Source organism: Alosa alosa, chromosome 16, assembly GCF_017589495.1.
Source record: "Alosa alosa isolate M-15738 ecotype Scorff River chromosome 16, AALO_Geno_1.1, whole genome shotgun sequence".
Lineage (NCBI taxonomy): Eukaryota > Metazoa > Chordata > Actinopteri > Clupeiformes > Clupeidae > Alosa > Alosa alosa.
In genome coordinates, this window is record NC_063204.1 from 22,223,031 (window position 1) to 22,244,697 (window position 21,667).

Genomic DNA, 21,667 nt, shown 5'->3' on the forward strand with positions numbered 1-21,667 from the left:
CTTTATTGATAACATGAGGTATGTCTCCATGTAGGGTAGTGTCAAGCAGTGAAGTCATAGCAGGTAGATAATGTAGGCCTACATGTCACATGAACCACACAGAAGAGGGGCGCTGCTTGCTCTGTTCTGTCCCTCCCAAACTGCATCAAAATGGTATGTGTTTAGCAACCAGAATTTCAAAATTTTCCCTGGGGAGAAACCCCCAGACACCCGCCAATATTGTCTGCACCCCCTCTCAGAAAAATACTTCCCTATCCCAGAACCCCCACACACACACACACACACACCCCAAAGCTTGATACGCCTCTGCACGCACACACACACACACACACACACACGGCGTCGCGTACACATTTTCCTGTGCATCAGGCTCTTTTATTGGGTCATCCTGGTGTCATTGTTCTACTTCACTGGAATATTTTCAGGCGCCAGTATTTGTGAACTGAATTTGTAAACTGTTGTGGTTCAGAATTTGTAAACTGTTGTGGTTCTTCAGAATCAACGCAATGTGGACAAAATATCACAATAGCTCAACCATGACATTGCAACAAAAGAGCAAACGGTAATATGATAACTAAAGTGGTATTGGTAACCTATGCTGCTTGTATAAAGGACCCCCCCCATAGGAAAAGAGGGAAATTATTCAGGAAGCTGCGAATCTAAGGTTTAATTAGCATTTGTCCAATAGGAAATTCACAGGAGGTTTAATCGTAAGCAATCTAATAATAGTGCCTCTTCTCTTATGCCCATTCAATGGTTAGCATGGGAAGGAAATGCTTACTTAGGTACGCACTGACAGATTAAACAGATTAAACACATCCTGTCTCTATGCCTCTCTTGCGTTATGTGTAGCAAGGTAACATCTCTCTGGTGGTGGTAACAGTAAATGTATAATGTTTACCCGAGCAAAGAATAAAATACACAATTGGGCAGTCTGTTCAAATCAAGTGTTGATGGTTTCTACCTTTGTTGGTCAAAAGGAAACAATGCCCCCTGTTGGAAAACAACTTAAAAGGATTAGAATGCTTTTGTATTTTTACTGTAAAAATGCCTTCACTTATCAAGTGGAGGGTAAACCCTAACTTCCCTTATCAATTCTAAAGCAGAAGTAATTTCAACTTTCAACAGTGCTACTTTCAGCATTTTCTGTGTTAGTTCCGGACAGGTGATGGCTCCCTCCTCATGGTGAGAGTGACTTAACACAGCCTAATTCAGATACTTCCTGGCTCCTGCTATACAACACACATAGTGTGAGTGTGTACACTGTGTGTGTGCGTGCGTGCGTGCGTGTAAGCGCGCGCGCACGTGTGTGTGTGTGTGTGTATGTGCGTGCGTGTGTGTGTATTACTGTGACTCTGACAGTTATACAGTTACTGTAGGGGGCAATGATGAGGATTACTACCTGCTGGGCAGATTACAAAAACACAATAATAATCACGTAAAGTCATAAATGACCTCAGTTGAACTAAGGTCTATTTAGGGAAGGGCTGTCTGTGCTAGCCTACAAGCTCTATCAAAATGACAATTGACCACTGGTTTATTACATTAAGTCAGTAAATGTAAACCGACATTTGCTGGATGAAACGATGTTCGTCAAAACAGTTCCCAAATTAGAAGGGCATATCCATCATCACTGCTTTTAAAAATACACGCGTAGGCTATGCTGCCATCTTGTGGCACAATAGCACCTAGGATCTACTTCACTCGGACTTCTTTCCGTGTTCATTTGAGTTGACCATTCACATTATTAATAGGCTACAGTAATAATTAAAGCTTGGTCAATTGATAACAAATGTTTATCACAAATATATTTAATCTGCTTTCGTTTGCCTATATGTCAGCATGTGAATCGAAATCTGCATTTGTCTAATTAGCCTAGGGCCTACCAATATTTCAGTACCAAAGTAGACTTTGCGAAATCAATAATAAACTATTTAAAACAAACAAATAAAACATGATTATCAAAATATGTTGATGTATCGGCAATGCCTTACTCTTTGGTAGGCCTATGTCTGTGGCGAGTGTGTCCAGTGTGAACGTCAGGAACAATGTATCCAATCATAAAATCTGACGTAGCGTATGTTTACTTCCGCATAGACTTAGTTGGAAACTGGTTGGAAAGCAGTTCGATCCTGCCGGAAGTCTACATTGTTTCACCGTATCCATGATTTTGTGGGAGGAATTTGGAAGAGGCTGTGACTATTCGCAGTAGCAATATTTTTTTTAACAAAGAAAGATATCTACATTGCTAGCATGCAAAGTATAAGGTAGGCTAGAATTGTTTTCTTTTTTTCTATGCGACTAGCTTTTTAATCATAGGCTAGTAGAAGTAAAGTGAAGTGAAGTGGTGTAGTAAAATCATGATGATGTCTTAAACAGATTGACTGACTGCACGTTTACTGCATGTCTGGCAGAAATTAACCAGCCAGACAATAAATTACCAGATTTATGCTATGAATGGTAGTAGACCTGCGAATGACAAGAATCTGTAAAGTCATGATTGACAAATAGCCAAGTCACTGTGGGGTGTGACCATGGAGCAGAATTAACCTGACTCTCGCCAGATGAATTTCGTTCTGCTTAGCTCCGCCTAGCTTCACTCACATCTATCGAGAAGCCCCTGGCTGCAGCTTGCAGATCGAGGCTGGGCTCAATGTGGGGCGGAGCGCAATGTTGAGCTCAGCCCACCTTCAGCACGTCTTCTCACGCATGTCCGTGGGGCCTACCTTGTTTCCTACTGTCCAAGTTATATTAGTCTCAACATAATCTCTAGAAAGAATGCTTAAATCTATAAAAGCATTTCCTCGACTCAAAACACTGAGGTTAGACTCTCGCTGCAGGCTAACAGTACTACTGGGGTAGCCTATAATGCGTCGGGGAGAGGTACAATTGTAACAAATGTATCAGTGTTTTATTCTCAAGATTAGGGGCCTGGGGGGTATTCCAGAAAGCAGGTTTACTGGCTTAACTGGGTATGTTAACCCAGAGTTAGCGGTAAACCTGGGATTTCAGTTCCAGAAAGCTCAAAAATGATCAGGCTATGTAAGTAGGGGAGAGCCGGGACGATTGAAACACGGGACGAATGAAACAATCCAGTTTTCTCCGAGTGTAATGATGATAGACCGACGTCCTTCGGTCAAAACATAGAGCATGGTTAACCTCCTTCTATCAGCCAAATATCTTCCTGCTATGTCATTTTATCACGGAGTTACTGGCGATAAACGAAGTTTTGATTCATAAAAGTAAACTTCATTAGCAGTTACATTTTTTTAATTATCAATGAGTGTTTTTTCATTTAAAGGTTTGACTTAATGCTTATTCAGTAGACCATTTAGTGTTCTCCACAATCCCAGACTTTCATATCGCATGCTTGTTTACATGGAAAGCAAAACAAGCTATAGTGACATATGTCTGTGTCGGGACGATTGAAGCACGTGTTTCAATCATCCCGACCAGGCTGTAACTCCATGTATTTTAATTAAATGCACAAATAGCTGTGTTTAAACAATCATTTATGGAGGTAAGACATAGAAAAACAGTTTTAGGAAGATGAAAATACATTTGGGCCCATCGGGGGTTGAGTTTTCCCATGTTATCCTATGGAGACTGACGGCCGGTGGGTCGTTAAGCCTACTTATTTGGATGTGCATTGGCCTAACCCACGTAAAAACCTAGCGAAACAACATTTTCAACAATATAAACATGATATAAATGGGAAAGCTTACCGTTCTAGCTATAAACATGGCAGAATCATCCACAGGGCATGATATTTCAAAAACCCCTTCATACATGCTTCATGATGATGGCAATGAGTTGTTAACAGACATGCACAAAGACGTATAGCTCTGCAACAATCTATCTAAAATAAAACCTTTTGGGAGTACCATTCATGATATGTAGTAAAATTTCGAAGTTGTTGGACGTTTATATGGCTTAAACTGTATGTTTCATTCGTCCCCTTATGTTGTTTCAACTGTCCCGACCAGGAGGGACGAATGAAACATTACGCACGTCCCACTTTTTGTTTTGTTCAAAGCTGAAAATGCATCTGTATTTGACAGAGGACAGTAGGTTACTAGTGACCAAATATTAGCTTTCAGTGTGGTACAATCGCTTTGTAAATTACGTTTAATTAAAAAGTGTTTCAACTCTCCCCTAACTATGGTAACATAGGCTCTGAACTGAACTGGGTATGTAAACCCAGAGTAAACGGTAAACCTGGGATTTCAGTTCCAGAAAGCTCAAAAATGATCAGGCTATGTAAGTAACTATGGTAACATAGGCTCTGAACTTAACCTGGTAGGGGGTAGGTTTTGTTAAGGTTATGTTCAATTATGTTCGGTTATTTTAGTGCATGTTCAATCAGGCCGCTATTTTTAAACTTGTCATGCAATGGCGTTTCGTTTTGACGGTCCGATTGACAAAGAAGCACAAAATCATGTAATATTCATCCGTGCAATTCACCGTGAGAGGGCGATAAGACCACGACATCACATGATAGCCTATCCATTCTTTTCCAAACGAAGTTTTTCAAGAGCGCTAGAGTTTTTCAGCTGGCCATCGCAAATAATAGTGGAAAGCCGATTATGGAGGGGCATTCGGTCGGATTCTGGTGCTGTGGAAATGTGTAGCCTTTATGTGCAGGGTACAGTAATATGACATTTAATTCAACAAAAATTGTTAAAATTGTGATTTTAATTTATTAGGCCTACTGTAGGCTATGTCCGATTTATTTTAGGCTATTCTTGCTCAGATGTTCAGCATACTGTAGGCCTATGTCCGATTTATTTTCGGACATACAGTACAGTATTCTTGCATCACCGATGGAATACATGAATGTCCACGTAGGCTACGGGCATTGCTATGAGACGTCTTCCTAGATCATCTGACAAAGATAACGAATTCCCTCGGCTGACAATATATATCTTCATAGAGAATATCGTCCGGGTAGGCTATATATATTTTCTGGCGGTCTCTAAAACCCCTCGCCCTGCGAAGAGAGTCCCTCACGATTTGCGCTCCAATGTCATATGGATCATCCAGGTACGCCAACATGTCTCGGGAGAAATTGTTAGTGGAGGGGTTGTACTTATAAAGGGTGTGGTTAACGGAAACCTCGGGTTAACCAAGAACATAACCTGGTTGGAGCAGGTTTGAGATGCAGCGTAAATTGCCATGGCAGCATACCTCGGTTAAAACCTATCCACCTTTCATAGTACGGGTTAATCGGGAAGTTACGCCACACGTGATCAAGTTACTCTCGAAGTTACCCAGATAAGCCAGTAACCCCGCTTCGTAGTACAGGCCAGGGCCGTAGTCACCATAGACATTGAGGGGGACGTGTCCCCCCCCAATATTCAAATATGACCAAAATGTCCCCCCCAATATACGGACATAGAAAAATAAATAAAGAAAATGCTATACTGCAGGAAACCAAGAAGCACCACAATCTGAAATGTAGTCAAACGTAAATAACGCACACATTAGTGACCTATGGTTCCAGAGAGAGTAGCATACACCCCCTGAGTGTTTTGTTCTGGTGGTTTTTCGTTAGTGGCGTGCACTATAAAAAGCTTCCATTTACTGTACCATAGGGCAGGCTACTGCGGTGCGGTAGTGCTATCAACAATATCACTAAAGCTACCGGTCCAATTCTCACAAATGTTGTTGGAAAGGTGGAGCACAGGCTAAGGAAAGCCCATTATTTTTTTCAGAGCCGATAAGGCATTTTCCATATTGTAGGCTATTTTCCTCGCAATGATAGCGAAAATGAAATAGTGCCCATTTATTTTAAATGATGAATTTGTGCATGCATGTGTCGCTGATTTCTTTCACGTCTTACAACATAAATAATGCATTCATATGCTAGTAGTAATGTCAGACATTATCCCGTTTATAGGCCTCTTAGAAATAGTTGTTGCATCTTGCATGTTACATTTAGATGTGCACTCAATCGCGCATCCATGCAGGCAAAACGTATAGGCCTACGACTCAAATGTGGCGACGGCACACAATTTGTGAAAAAACGTTTACAATGCACTGGCGGTGATAGCCTACACTTAATGTGAATCGCAGACAATGACCAAAGAAAGGAATTTGCACCTCCATTCACCAAGCAAAGGCTGTAGTAGGCCTAGTGTTTCTACATGTTGGCACAAAACGTCATTCCTGTCAGAAAGGAGCCTATAATGCATGGGGTAATGTGAGGTGATTCAGGCAGAAGAGAGGCCTTAGCCTATTCCTGAATCCTGTCCCTTTCAAACTATGTTAAAATTGTGTGATTAGCCACCAGCATAATATAATCAAAATCAAAATACAAAATCCTATTAGGCTTTAGGTCCAAACCTATTAGTCTAAGCCTTAGTTTAAAAAAATATTTTCAGGTGTAATTAGTCAAAGAGCCATCGTATTCTGTGTAATATAGAGGTTAATAAAGATACTCTAGTTTGTAATTTCTTTTAAAATATTAATTTGGTAGACAAATGGAGTCATACCACACGTCTATGTCCAGGGATGGATTACTGAATGGGCCTACTGGGCCCAAGAGCTCAGGGGGTCCTGAAGCCCAAGCCTCTGCGTGAAGTTGCTTCTTCTCCACCCTTCTCTTTCAATTCAATTTCAATTCAATTTATTGTGCTTATAGAGCGCCAAAACATAACACATGTATCATGGTGCTTTACAGAATGTAGGCAATCAGAGAAAGAAGGGAAGAAAGGAAGAAAAGAAAAGCAAGAGAGAGGCCCATGGGTAACAGGGGCAGAACAGGAAAAACTCCCTAGAATTGGAGATATATATAGGAAGAAACCTCAAACAGATCCACGACTCAAGGGCCTGACCCATCTGCCTAGGGTCAGTACATGACAGTAAGGTCTGTATACATGACAAATGCATATGATAGTCGGGTGTAGAGAATAAGACATGGTGTTAAAAGCACTTATCGTTATGGTAATTTATTATTCCTGATTTAGTGACAGAAAGTTCAATAGTCCAGCGTTGGAATTGTCCAGGGGAAGGGAGTTGTCGAGGGGCATGTGGTGGGTTGGCAGACGGGCCAGTAATCCGGGCAGAGTTGCCATAGGCTGGTGGTGGGTCGCTAGGCTGTACGGGCCAGGAGTCCAGATAGGGGGCAGTAATAGGGCAATCGGGATGGGACGTCAGGTGAGATGGTTGAGAGGAGGGCCAACACACGGATGGTTGATGACTGGTGATGATATACCTCACAAGTGAGGTACAGTAAGGGGGAAGAAAGAGAGATGTAGAGTGGGTTAGTATTACTGAAAATCAGAATGGTTAATGTCAATAAGTAATCAGTAGTACTATATATTGTTACAGTATACCATGGTGGGAATAGGCAAGAGAGGGAGAGTTGAGAGAGAGAGAGAAGGGGGGGAGAGGAGAGGGGGGTTGTACACATGACAAAAAAAGTCCATGACAGCACTATGCTATAGCAGCATAACTAAAGCATGGTGAGCGGTAGTCGACACCAGCGCAGGTATGGTCAGTAACCACCATCGCACGCGCGACTGGGGTGCCAGTCACACGAGGACTCAGCAGGGTGGTGGTCCATTCCAAAAAACCCTGAGGTGGGTGAATTTCCACGCACCATACCTAACTATGGGAGGCAGTAAAGAGGTATGTTTTAAGTCTAGACTTAAAAATAGGGAGGGTGTCTGCTTGTCGAATTGAGGTAGGAAGATTATTCCAGAGGAGGGGTGCGCGATAGCTAAAAGCTCTGCCTCCTACTGTAGTTTTTGAGATTCTTGGAATTACAAGAAGGCCAGTATTCTGTGATCAGAGCGGTCTGGGTGGGTTATATGGGACTAGGAGATCTTTAATATATTCTGGTGCCTGGCCATTAATGGCTTTGTATGTTAGAAGTAATATTTTGAAGTCAATGCGACTTCTAACAGGCAGCCAGTGTAGAGATGCCAGGATAGGGGAAATATGTTCATATTTTTTAGTTCTAGTGAGTGTGCGAGCAGCTGCATTTTGTATAAGCTGTAAGCTCTTTAGACAGGTGGTTTTGCAGCCAGCGTATAGAGCATTGCAATAATCAATCCTTGAGGTGACAAAAGCATGGATTAATTTCTCAGCGTCTGGTAGGGATAAAGACTTCCTTATCTTTGAAATGTTCCTTAAATGATAAAATGAAGCTTTGGTAATCTGTTTTATGTGATTACTTAGTGATAGGTCTTGGTCAATTGTAACTCCTAGATTTTTAACACATGTGGATGAGGATAGTCGGAGATCAGTAAATGTAGCTTGTGATGAGGATAGGATATCCCTCATCTTTTTAGGACCTAAAACCATGACTTCTGTTTTATTGGAGTTCAAAAGCAGGAAATTGTTTGTCATCCATGTCTTTATGTCTCGTATACATGTGTCAAGTTTGGCTAACGGAGTCAATTTGTCAGGTTTTATGGAAAGGTATAGTTGTGTATCGTCTGCATAAGAATGAAATTTAATGCCATGTTTCCTAATTTCTGAGCCTAGAGGAAGCATATAGAGAGAAAATAACAGGGGCCCTAGTACTGAGCCTTGAGGCACCCCATATTTTACCATAGTCTGGGTAGATGGTTCATTGTGAACCTGTACAAATTGTCTGCGGTTAGAAAGGTATGATCTAAACCAAGCGAGTGCTGAGTCTTTAATGCCTATCGAATGTTCAAGCCTGTGGAGTAGTATGTTGTGGTCTATGGTGTCAAAGGCAGCACTGAGGTCCAGGAGGACCAATATTGATATATGTCCATTATCGGCAGATTGATTCAGTACTGTGGTGAGCTCTGAAACCAGACTGATATAATTCTTGGATTTTATTCATATGCAAGAAGGTACCAATTTGTTTCGACACTATTTTTTCTAGTATTTTTGACAAAAAAAGGGAGATTAGATATAGGCCTATAGTTGGCCAGGTTGTTAGGGTCAAGGGTAGGCTTTTTGAGGGATGGCTTAATGACAGATAACTTAAACGACTGTGGTACATGGCCTGATAGCAGGGAGTTATTTATAATCTGGAGCAAAGCATTGTCCAAGAAAGGGAGAGCAGTCTTCAGAAGATGAGTAGGAATAGGATCTAGTAGACTAGTTGTAGATTTTGATGAAGAGATTGTGGAAGTGAGGTCTAATATGTCAATAGGTGTAAATGAATTCAACGTTGTTCGTCTCATCTGTGAGTCAATTATGTTTTCGCTACCGTTCAGCAATGGAGTATGAATATTTGGTGAGACTGACTGGATATTAATCTTATCTCTATCTAATCAATTTTGTCATTGAAAAAGTTCATGAAGTCATTACTGTTTAGGCAAATAGGGATAGATTAAGACTTGGTGTGGCTCTTCGGGATTGTGGTAAAGAGAAATTTTGTATTGTTTTTGTTTTCTTCGATCAGCGAGGAGTAGTAAGTTGACTTGGCCTCATTGAGTGCTTTTTTGTAAGTGATAAGGCTATCTTTCCATGCTTGGCGAAAAACTTCCAATTTAGTGGTACGCCATTTTTGTTCAAGTTTACGCGCTGTTTGTTTGAGTGTTTTTGTCTGTGTGGTATACCATGGAGCACGCCTTACTTGTTTTCTCATGCTCTTTTTGAGTGGTGCTACTGAATCAAGGGTTGAGCGTAATGAGTTCATCACATTATCAGTTAACAAGTCGACCTCGGCTGGATTAAGGAATGGGCCTTCTGATAGGCCTACCACATGAGTCCGGAATGGGGCAAGCGTAAGCAAAATTTTTTCTAGAAAGTCTGCATTAGTTTTTTCAGATAAGCCGCGGCTGTAGTATTCAGCTAAATTAGGTACTGCATGTTGTAATGTCATTGTAAAAGTAATTAGATGGTGGTCAGTTAAGGTTGGGTGTTGTGGCAAGATTGTTAACTGCTCTATGTTTATGCCGTATGACAAGACTAGATCAATAGTATGGTTATGTCGGTGCGTGGGTGAATTAACATTTTGGCAGAACCCGACATGGTCAATTAGGGATTGAAATGCAATTGTGAGACAATCGTGCACATTATCCATATGAATATTAAAATCACCCAATATAAGTATTTTTTCTGTTTGGATAGTTAAAGTGGAAAGGAAATCAGATTTCCAAATTCCTCTAAGAATTCAGTGTAGGGGCCAGGGGGTCTGTACAATGTGACCACAGTTACAGGCTGATCAGTTTTCCAGTCTGGCGGTAAAAAATTGAGGACTAGAACACAAAACTTTCCACAAAACTTACCAGAAGCCATCATTTAAAGGGTCATTTTTTAAAAATCTTCCAGGGGAGCAAGGCCCCTGACCCCCCTATCTTAACTGGATTTAACCATATGTCCGTCAACAGTTTGGAATAACCTAATTGACTAAGTTAACTAATTACTTGTTTGTGATTTTTAATAATATTTTTGCATGCAAGGAAATATATTGAAATTCTGTTTGGGGGTCCCCCAAACCCTGCCACAGATTTGGTCCCCCCCAATGTTGACATCATGACTACGGCCTTGGTACAGGCCCATGGTGTAGCCACGGAAACGTAAATAGACACATATCATGTAATTATGTAGAATATTACAGCCATCCAAATATGAATGGTCTACTTAAATACAACCAGAGATATTAAGAAAAAGGTGCAAAATTCAAGCATCGCAATTTTTTATTGATTCTTTCAATAGCAACTGTTTGTTTAAGTTTGCTTCGTGAAATTTGAGCGTGTGGACTTCAATCACATCTCATTCATATCTTCAGTCCCTCTGTTTCAATTTAACATGATGAAAATAAAAGTTGTAACACCCGTCTCTATGGCAAAATTAACTGATTTTATAGCGCGAACACTTCTGATTGCGAGTTATATGCGCGATCACACCCAATTAAATTTATGTAGCCTATAAACGATAGGCTATATAGAGGCCAATATTATGTTCTCTACTCTTAGCAGACCTTATAAAGTATTCTATAAAGAAAATACCTATAGGCTAGAGATAAAATGCATTGATAATGTTATTGCTAGCCTATAGCATAGATCTATGTTTATGCAGACTGGATGTAAGGATCTTTATAGCGTAAGGCCTACTTAGATTACCCAAGAAATGCCGATGGTGTAGCACAGATTCTAGAATGCTAGGGGGGAAGGGATATGATTAACGTGGGCAGTAGTTCAAGGAGGATACGCTTTAATAGAGTTGTAGCGTCGGTGGATGTACATGTTTAACGTTGAATGAGTGTCTCCCAGAATGCAGTGCGAGTGAATGCTATAACGTGTAATGTCTGTTATAATAGTTGTAGTTACGTTTACCATGTTGTGTATTTGTTAGCGTGTTAGTCTCTTTGGTTGTACCTCATGTGTTTATCCTCGTGTTGATGTGTGTGGTAAACCCTTTTGTGTGTTACATGTGCGGCTGAGACTACCCCTGTGTTGCCCCATGTAGTTATCCTAGTATGTCTGTGTACGTATGACTCTTCCTGTTCCAATAAATGGCCGTCCTGGCCAAAGGTGATTCTGGTCTGAGGGCGAGATCGCTACAGAGTTAAGCATTCTTCCTTGTCCGGGTAAATAGACGGACACAGAGAGGTCAACGGGTAATGACGAGCTGATTTTGGGCTGAGCTCAACGTTGCGCTCCGCCCCACATTGAGCCCAGAGCCCAGCCCCGATCTGCAAGCTGCAGCCAGGGGTACTTGGATCCATCTGGGACCTCTTTCATTGAGAGTGATTTCAGCACGAGATTGTATGGTAGAGCCAATCAGGACGCAGGACAGGTTTCATAGATGTGACATAGTGTAGAAGCGACTGTGAGACTGTTATCAGCGTCACGGGTTGGCTTCGATGTGAGTGGTTGAAGTAGCACGTCAATAGATGACGGACAAGTGGCTTATTCAATCATATGCAAGCATTTTTTGATTAGGCCCAGCCTTCTGAAGCAACACTCCAATGGATTGGTCCCAGATGGATGAGTGGAGCTAGGCGGAACTAGTTTAAGAAATGAATTTTTGAATGGCATTTAGCCATAGACAGTAAAAGATATGGACAGAGTCATCACGTAGACGTCAATCGAGGGGGGTGAAGCAAATTTCAACCGTTTCCTGTTGGTCGACGAGGCTTTCTGCGCAGGCTCAGGGGACGTAAATGTAACGTAGGCACGTAGTCTGACTTGTGTAACTCTTGTGATGGCTGCACCGAGAGATTGGGTATGTAGCTACTTACTTTGTTACCACCATGTCTACATTACTGTTCTAAATGTCCTAGTTGTTCGTAGATAAATGTGATATAATATAAACAGCACTCGCCACATTCATAGCCTAGGCTACTGTCAATCCATCAAAACTTCGCTGAAATGTTGTGCTCCGATGCTTTCGTTCTTATCCAGAGAATACGGTTATTTTGCTCCTGTGCGACGCTTTCACCCGCTCTGGCTGTTTGCTTATTACGTCACTTTAGCATTGATTTCGGAAAAAAGTTTATTACTCAGTCTGTAAGTCAGTTATGAGGTTATGATGTCAATCACACAATGTTGTATTACTCCGGAAATAGAAAAAGTTCATATATTCTGTGATATATATACTCATATATTCAGCTGTAATGTTATTTGATGTCAAAGTGGCGGCAAAATTGAATGGGCTTCAATGTGGATGGCTAGGTGAACTGGTCTACTATTTAGCCTCAGATCCGCCATAGTGTCTACACTCTCACTCTACACTCTAGATTGAAAAATCGTCAATGCAAGTGAATGTTCTGGTCCCGTTTGAATTGTGCCATGAATGTGAACATATGTTGTCTGTGAATTTTTAATATAATTTTTCATGTTACGAGTTTGACAGTATATTATATGATTCTTCGGCTATCAGTTGTGGAAAAGACATAACAACGTGGGCAGCCGTGGCCCACTGGTTAGCACTCTGGACTTGTAACCGGAGGGTTGCTGGTTAAGCCCCGACCAGTGGGCCGCGGCTGAAGTGCCCTTGAGCAAGGCACCTAACCCCTCACTGCTCCCTCACTGTGTGTTCCATTGTTTCACTAATTCCCGAGGCAGCTCACTATATATGCGCGCAGGGATGTAGTGTGTGCTTCACCTCACTGTGTGTTCACTGTGTGCTGTATGTGTTTCACTAATTCCCTATGATACAGTGTGATTGGGTATGGTTCAATGCAAAGACCAAATAGCTAGAAAGTTGCGGGCTCTCATTTACCAGCTCTATATTTGTTAATCTGTGTTTTTAGAAATGCATTTATTTTCTCACATTCTACTTACATGCATGGTCCAGGGGATAGCCGAAAGGCTGATGTCAGACTTGATGACAAAACAGTTGTCATCACTGGAGCCAATACTGGGATCGGGAAAGAAACTGCTATTGATCTGGCTAAAAGGGGTAAGTAAACCTGGGTGACTAGGCTTTATTTTTTTTCAGGGTGTGTTTTGACTCAACTTTTGCTCCATTATAAATATGACATGCTAGGCCAGTGTTTCCCAACCTTTTTTCCTTGAAGGCCCCCTTGCCTGTGTCTAAGACAAGCCCCCTACCCAAACTCCTACCCGCATACTGTACACACACACAAAAAAAATAAAGTGATTAATTACAAACTTATATGTTCAGAGTTCAGAGGTAATACATAGCTACATTAATTTAATTGTGGGACAAAAATATGTTTTAATTTAGATTATATAGATTTTTGATTATCCAGTTGGGTGTATTATTGGGATTTTATACATTTAATGAGCGCAAATATAATTTTGGTAACCTTACAACCTCAGCCCAGGCAACATTGTGGACCCCCTGCAATCTCTGGCAACTATCCTGGAAAATTTCAACTTCCAAGTGAATGATTATTAAATTATTAGTTTTTAATGTCTCCACCCTCTATTCCACACCTTTGTTTGCCATCCAGTCTCATAATTGACATTTGATTCTGTTCTTCAAACTCAATGTTACAGTAGGTCAAAAACCAACTTTGGCAAAGTGAATGATTTCAATGATAATTGGTAATAACAAAGACAATCTGCAGTATGGTCTCAAATTAAGGAGACTTTTTATTTTGAAGAATTCAACATCTGTTTGCTCAGATTTTTTGTTTTTTTGCAGGTGCAAGGATCATCATGGCATGTCGAGACATGGAAAAAGCCAGTGGTGCACTGAAAGAGGTTACGGAAGCTTCTGGAAACCAAAATGTGGTGATACAGAAACTAGATCTGTCAGATACAAAATCAATTCAGGAGTTTGCAGAGTTGATCAAAAAAGGTAGGCCAAAAGAAGAATGACGTATGGGTGGTCTTATGCAATTGCAGTAAGTGTGTTTTTTCATTAACTTGGGTTTTACATCTTCATTTTCAGAGGAGAAGCAACTGAACATTCTAATCAACAATGCTGGAGTGATGGTGTGTCCATATGGTAAAACAGCAAATGGCTTTGAGATGCAGATCGGTGTGAATCACTTTGGTAAGGGAATCAAAGTCAAAGTCAGCTTTATTGTCAATACATGTTCCAGAATGAATGTAGTTCTCACTATCCCACGGTGAAGACTAGACATATTTTAGGTCCAAACAAACATTTTAAGTAAAACAAAAAAAAAAAGTACATTATTTTTTTAGGTTTTATTAGCATACATTGGTTAGGTTGGCTGTATATACTTAGTAGGAATCACAGCTTCTAAAAGTGTAGCAGGGGCATGTTATCAGAGTAATTTTCCTAATGTTTTTCATTATACCTCAGTCACTTAGGCATAGCTTGCTAAAGTGTGATAATAAAACAAATCCCTCTTCTATGGCTCTTACCTTGCAGGACATTTCCTTTTGACCTACCTGCTCCTCGACTTGATAAAAAAATCTGCCCCCGCCAGGATTGTCACTGTCTCTTCCATGGCCCATTCATGGGGCACAATCAACCTCGAGGACATCAATAGTGAGAAGAGCTATGACAAGAGGGCAGCCTATAGCCAGAGCAAGCTGGCCAATGTCCTGTTCACACGCTCACTGGCCAAGAAGCTCACAGGTCAGAAATTCAGCAACAGAGAAATGGTCTAAACATGTGAGAAATATAACTGATGACTAGTGTATTGTGACTGACTGTCATATGACCAAAATTCAGTTGTAGTTATCTGACAGGCATTGTACAATCAGAGCATTCAGAAGTTCTTTCTGAAAGCTCTATGAGCTCTGAAACATTTGCTAACTGCGTAAAGGCAGATTCTAGAGTGGCCTTTGTCTGTATTTCTTCTGTGCGTGCAGTAACTCAGTCTGATGCAGTCTAGCCTAGCTTAGCGTAGCTCATTGAAATGGGCAGAACCAACTAGCCTAGCTCCCAAAAGTGACAAAGGAACTCCAACATCGTCTTATTCACATGTTGGTTCTGCCCACCTCAATGAACTACTGTATGCTAAGCTATGTTAACGGTGGGTGCGTCAGACTTAGAGTTACTGCATGCACAGAGACAAGATACCTGGTATTACCATCTTATCTAACTCTGGGGGAGACGGTGAATAAACTAATTTCCCAAAAGGTTGCCGTGTTCCTTTAAGAATACCCTCTTCCTTGTGCGTGATGGCAAGGAGGGGAAGTGTGGTGAGATACTTCTCTCAGAGAACCAAGGTTGCGTTAAGTAACCAGACATTCTCTTACAAACATTTGTTCGATATCTCACTATAGGACATATGGCCCAGTCCCGGATTGCATGCTCTTACACAAGTCCAGACAGACACAGAAGTCACAAGAAGCAGTTGCAAGAAGTTGCAACAGTGGCAAGCTCAGTTCTTGCAAAGCACTAATGCCGAGTACTGCAGAGTACTGTGAGGGAGCAGTAATGTCTATTCGATAAAACCTTAGACATTGACGTCTAATTGTCGAAGTGGCGGCATTAACATTAATTTTCAAGCGTCCCACTACTGCTACAATTTTTTTCCATTGTCGGAGTAGCGACACTTGACCTTTTTTAAAACGTCCTGCCATTCCGACACGAGTGGCGTAATCAGGATTTTTCAACGGAGTGGACTATTGCGAAGTAGGCCTAGGGTGGGCCTTTATTTTTTTATTCCAATATGGGCAGTATAGCCTAGGCCTACAGTAATCCCAACTTTAAACAACACTCGATTTCATCACAGCTCAGATGATTCATGGCAAAAAACAATAAAAGGCTACATTGATAAATAACAGGGGCAACAGGATTGGATTCTATAATAGCCTACGCACAATAACTTCAACCGAAAGGTTAGTTGCGTTTCAAGGAGTCCAAGAGTGTGCCTCACACACACCAGCTCTGTTGAACAGAGTATTTTTCGTGTTTAAGAGCTAAAAAAGTTGATTAGAGAGTCACATTTGAAATGTCGGGTAGCCTAAATTATAGTCTATAGCGCGTGCATCTCAGAGGAAGAGATTTTGGAGAGAGAGAGGATTTAACCTAGGTGATGATTATTTGTGTCTGGTGGTAATTAGACTTGAGTATGGATACCTACGAATTGTTTTGAATAAAAAAAGATAAGACAACAAATTAAATGTGACCCTGCAAGGCGAAACCAGTCGTTTTGGTAACATTTACAAAATTAAGTTATTGTACTCACACGAACGGCCATAAACTAAACTTTTCAATAATATGCATATCGAGGGTATTGGAAATAGTGTTGGGTATTGGATAGTCGCCAACCCTCATTAGATGTGGATATTTGGAGGTTAGGATAGCCTTCAAGAAACAAGGTTATCGCAGTTGCTGTGAGACATACGGCCCTTCTCCAGTCTCTCTCAAAATCAAAACACACCCAATTCACGCTTGGACTTTTCGATTATGTTTCTAAATGTTGGGACTGATGGACACTGAACTCTGGGGGTTATTTGAACGTTCGTTGTGAAGTGGTTTACTGTAAAAGGAGCGTCGGATATCCCGCCTGTCTTTGCACAATTATATGGGCCATGATAATGCATGCGCTAGCCTAGAGTCGAGAGAAAGAAGACTAAATAAATATGCAGACATGTTATGTGCAATTCAGCAACTGCACGCATGACATATAAAAGATATTGCTAGCCTACATTATTGTGTAGTAAATTGAGTTTATCCAACCTGCTGGCAAGCCAAAATGCGTTGCACATGGCTTTATCATTGTCCTCTAAAATGCAATATAAGCAACTTGAATATATCCCACATCCAGTTTGAACACCCTGATGGACACTGAACTCTGGGGGTTATTTGAATGTTCGCTGAAGTGGTTTAGGCTACTGGAGTGTAAGAATTCTAACTTGACTCTCGCTAGGCGAAACGAAATTCATCTGGCGAGAGTCAGGTTATAAGAATTCCGCCCGTCTTTGCGCAATTGACCATTGATTGATGGCCATTAATTAATTAATATAGGTGGCCTGCACGCACAGAGTTTGTTTGATGCATGGAGTTTCTGACCGTTTTCCCCTGAGAGCTTAGAGAATAAAATGAGGAGAGCTACCTGTGTTTTACATAATGTGTAGCCTAACATTTATTCACATGACCAGTTCAAAATCACCTGAGGTTTTGACTGAAATGTGTGCCGATATCAATTATTGGGAAAAACATTGTTTGGAGTGGATGGTGGGTGGATTGTTGATGTAGCTGCTGGTGCAGATGACATGACTACAGCTCATCCATGCATCTAGGATGTTGGAATTTGATAGGATACAGGAACTGCAGAGATAAACTGAAAATGAGGATTGGTAATGTCGGAATAGCGGTACTAAAATAAATCATAGGGGCATGTCTAAATAGAGGCATGTCGTAATAGAGGGTTGTCGTAATAAAGAGTGAACCCCGTTACTAATCATACAAAAATGTAGCGTAGTGGATGAGCAGTGATGCCATTGTTTTTAATGCTTTTGAGGTTAAAGGTCAAGGTTGAGTGTTCAGCAGATGCTTTTATTCATTCTGTGACTTACAAAATGTATTTAAACATTTAGAACTTGAAAAATAATGATATTAATAGATACTAGTATAAAGGTATTTTTTTTCTTTGCTAAATATTAAGATTTTATACTCTGATAGTCACCTGTCCCTAGGTGAGCAGCAGGTACATAGCTGTTCAGTAAGTAAACTTTGCCCTCATTGCCATAAGACAGCTAGTCAACAGATGCTAGAGTTACCCATGGCTTTTAACATTCTTTCTAGAACACCAGCCTCTCACCCAGTTCCTCTCACCACAAGTTACAATGACATCTTCTTCTGCTCTAGGCACTGGTGTGACAACATATGTCCTGCACCCGGGAGTGGTACAGACAGATCTCTGGCGACACCTCAACAAAGCGCAACAGGCACTTATGTGGATGGTCAGCCCCTTCACTAAGACCTCTGTGCAGGGAGCACAGACCTCCATCTACTGTGCTGTTGCCCCTGAGTTGGCCACAGAGAATGGTGGATACTACAGGTATAGCGGGATTGTGTGCTCTGTAATTAATTGAGAAATGTAATGGGCTATCATGATGGTATCAAGTCATTTGTTGATTTTTGATCAGAGATTTTGCTTACCTTTTTAGAATGATTTGTTTTAGAAATGTACAATGCACTTTGTAATAATAAACTGATAAAAGATTTAGCATAAAAAAGAAAAAGTGTTTTTCATTTGGCCTCAAGAAATTACACTCAAAGGAAAAGGTTGTCCTTTTCATTACCGGTATTAATTAAACATATCCCCTAGGTTGCACAGAAACAATACACTTGTGTTGGGAGGTACATACTCTGCTTAAGTAAATGTCTCCTTTTAAGGAACAACAGGAGTTTTATTTCTATGCCTTATATAACTATTGAATTAAAGCAAAATATTGTTGTGATCGTGAACGGTAATCATTGTATACTCCAAGGTCTAAATATCTTCCAAATCTTTGATCTCTTCTGTGGCATGTTAACCAATCCATGTGTTCATAATTCAGATTTTAACATCTCTGTAATTGCGTGTGAGTTAAGGTATTATAAACTAGATGTACCGCAGAGCGGTACAAAATATGACCGCCGCCCAGTCCAGCACATTTTTTCCACAAAAATAAATGTCCCCTTAAGACCAACATACAAAAAAAAGGTGGACCTCCTAGGCCCTACGGTTCTCGAGATATTCACAGAAAACAGTCTCCGGCCACCTACAGGCCAGTTGGTGTATAGTAACATAAATTAATTTATTGTGTGGCCCCCATTAACGAATTCCACCTAAACTTGGCATGCATTCAGAGGGTGTCATAATGATCCTACACTTCCAATTTCGTGCAGTTTTGACTATGTTAGGTCACAGATACCTGCGATTACAACACCTCATTTTTACTTTTTGTGTTTAACTAGGTGGCTTATACATGAAAATGAGTGGTTATGGAATGGGTTGACATGGCCCCTTGAGATCAACATACAAAAAAAAATGGTCCTCCTAAACCTTACGGTTCTCGAGATATTCACAGAAAACTGTGTCTGCCCTACCCTCCTTTCGGTGCAGTCCAGCGGGGGGGCTACAGATCAAAACGAAAACGATGGTTCCATGCTATCCATATGGGGTTACATGCCCACCAAGTTTCGTCTACCCCGGTCTTTCAGTGTCCCGGGAATCCTTGACGGAAATTTGGACATGCCGCTTCGCTGCGCGGCGGTCATAATAAAGAATATGTTAAATTCTCCTCATTATTAACTAATATCAAACTCTGAATCTCTCCATAGTGACTGTGCTCCAGCATCCTGCTCCAGACTTGCCTCTGATGACAGTCTGGCTCAGCGCCTGTGGGATCTCAGCTGCAAGATGCTCGATATAACATGGGAATAAAGATAGCTTTAATGCTGCTACTGCCTCTAAGGGATATTCTGTGTGGACAGGATAGACAGTTTGATGTTTACAAAACAGCAAAACCAAAGCACAGGCTGTAACCACTCCAATATCATAAATGTCTTTATAATTATATTGCAGTATGATAAAGAAGTTTCCTATTGAGGACTACATGTTTTTATGTGTTGAAATGACAACTACTGTAAGCATAACCATTCCGTGCATGAATATATTTTGTACTAATTATCAAATGTTTCTGATTTGCAAATATTTTTTACTAATGTTTTTAATAACATACAGTCGAACGAAGAGGAATTTTCATAATTATTTTTTTGAAGATAAATGTAGTATTTAACATCTTAATAAAGCTACAGATGTCTGGATTTTGAGATCCAACAGGATTGTTCAGATGTGTAGTTAATGTGTACCAAGTGGGGCCACTTTTCAGCCCGGGAGTTTCCGGCCAAAGACCGGCCCACGTTTTCCTTAGTGGTGGAAATAGAGATAGATAGATAGATAGATAGATAGATAGATAGATAGATAGATAGATAGATACTTCATTGATCCCCAAGGGAGAATTCAAGGTCTCAGTAGCATACAGACATCACACACAACATTCACTAACAGCAGAAAAAAAGTCATTAAAAGTATATAATATAAAAAACACAACTAAGCAATAAGGACAGTAGAAGATAAAGAATATACTAAAATACAAATTATACTAAATAACACTAAATCTAAATCAAGTCTAAAAAACAGTATCCACATAGTGGGTGAATAATCATGAGGCGCTTGCAATGACTGAGGCCGAGACTGAGCCTGTGATTCTCTGTGCATAGTAAGGTAAGGTGCTCTGTGTGAGTGAGTGTCATGGTGATGGTGCAAATGAGTAAGACCCCGTTTACACGAAGGGAAAACGCAGATATTCCCCTGCGGTTTGGCCTCTCGTTTACACCAAAACCCCGTTTTTATCACAGAAAACGATTATTTCTAAAACCTCCGCCAAAGTGGAGATTTCTGATAAGCCCCGTTATGTGCTGCCGTCAACAAGGATAAACAGCGTTTTAGCTTCTTAAACGTCACATTATGCCAGAAAATCCTTAACGCCATGTGAGCCTGATGTTTACAGTTTCTTTGGCTACTGATCAGGATTATAATGGATGCTGTTAAGGTGCTACTAATTTTTACTTTTGTGCAAACGCTTCTGGCCTGTTTGCATTTGCAACAACTGCTCTACATGGAGCAGAGGCGAAAGATCACACGGAGGTCAGCATTTTTACTGCTCATGTTAGTCGTTGGTGTCGATTCTGAGGATTTTGATTGGCCAGCATGGCTTTATTCCTTTCCCTACACTGCCACCCATAGGTTTGGCATAGTTATTATGGCGCCGACAGCCGTTATTTATGCTGGGTTGGATGTAAATGACAAGTTTTTTGAAAACAATCGTTGCACGATGTTATTATTGAAAACGGAGGGGGGGAAATATTCGTTTCTCTAAATACCCGGCTATGTGTAAATGTGGCCTAAGTCCAACAGTGCAAGAATAGTACTGTAGGTAGGCAGAGTAGGCAAGGTAATATAAAAAAAACTATATCTATCTATATATAGATATATATATATATATATATATACGTAACTATATTAAGTAAAGGTATAAGTGTGGCCACAATCCGGCTGTGGGATGGAGGGAGGGGTTATGCATATGTGCTAATATAGCACGCAAACAGTGAGGCAGTAAGACAGTGGTAAAAAGGTGGCTAGTGGACAGAGAGTACCCAAACATGGAGAGGGTGGAGAGGCAGACAGACTATGCGGAGAAGTCTATCTCTCCTCTTCCCTTAAAGCGATTGTTCGGAGTAATTTCACCCTAGGGTCCTTTGCACCATGACCCTGAGCCAAACACCCTCCCAGAACCTTTTTTCCCTTGGTCGAACCCTAGTCGAGTAGCGCTGTCGGAAACTA

The 21,667-nt window shown here is 40.8% G+C and overlaps 1 protein-coding gene across 1 annotated transcript; it reads left to right on the forward strand.

Annotated features, from left to right (window-relative positions):
• Positions 1-13,250: 13,250 nt before the first annotated feature.
• LOC125309751 (retinol dehydrogenase 12-like) lies at positions 13,251-20,101 on the forward strand. Its single transcript, XM_048266840.1, has 6 exons — positions 13,251-13,338; positions 14,050-14,205; positions 14,299-14,403; positions 14,746-14,955; positions 18,142-18,334; positions 19,603-20,101. Exons 2-6 carry the CDS (start codon positions 14,064-14,066, stop codon positions 19,703-19,705), a joined length of 753 nt encoding a protein of 250 aa, XP_048122797.1. The 5' UTR covers positions 13,251-13,338; positions 14,050-14,063; the 3' UTR covers positions 19,706-20,101.
• Positions 20,102-21,667: the final 1,566 nt, after the last annotated feature.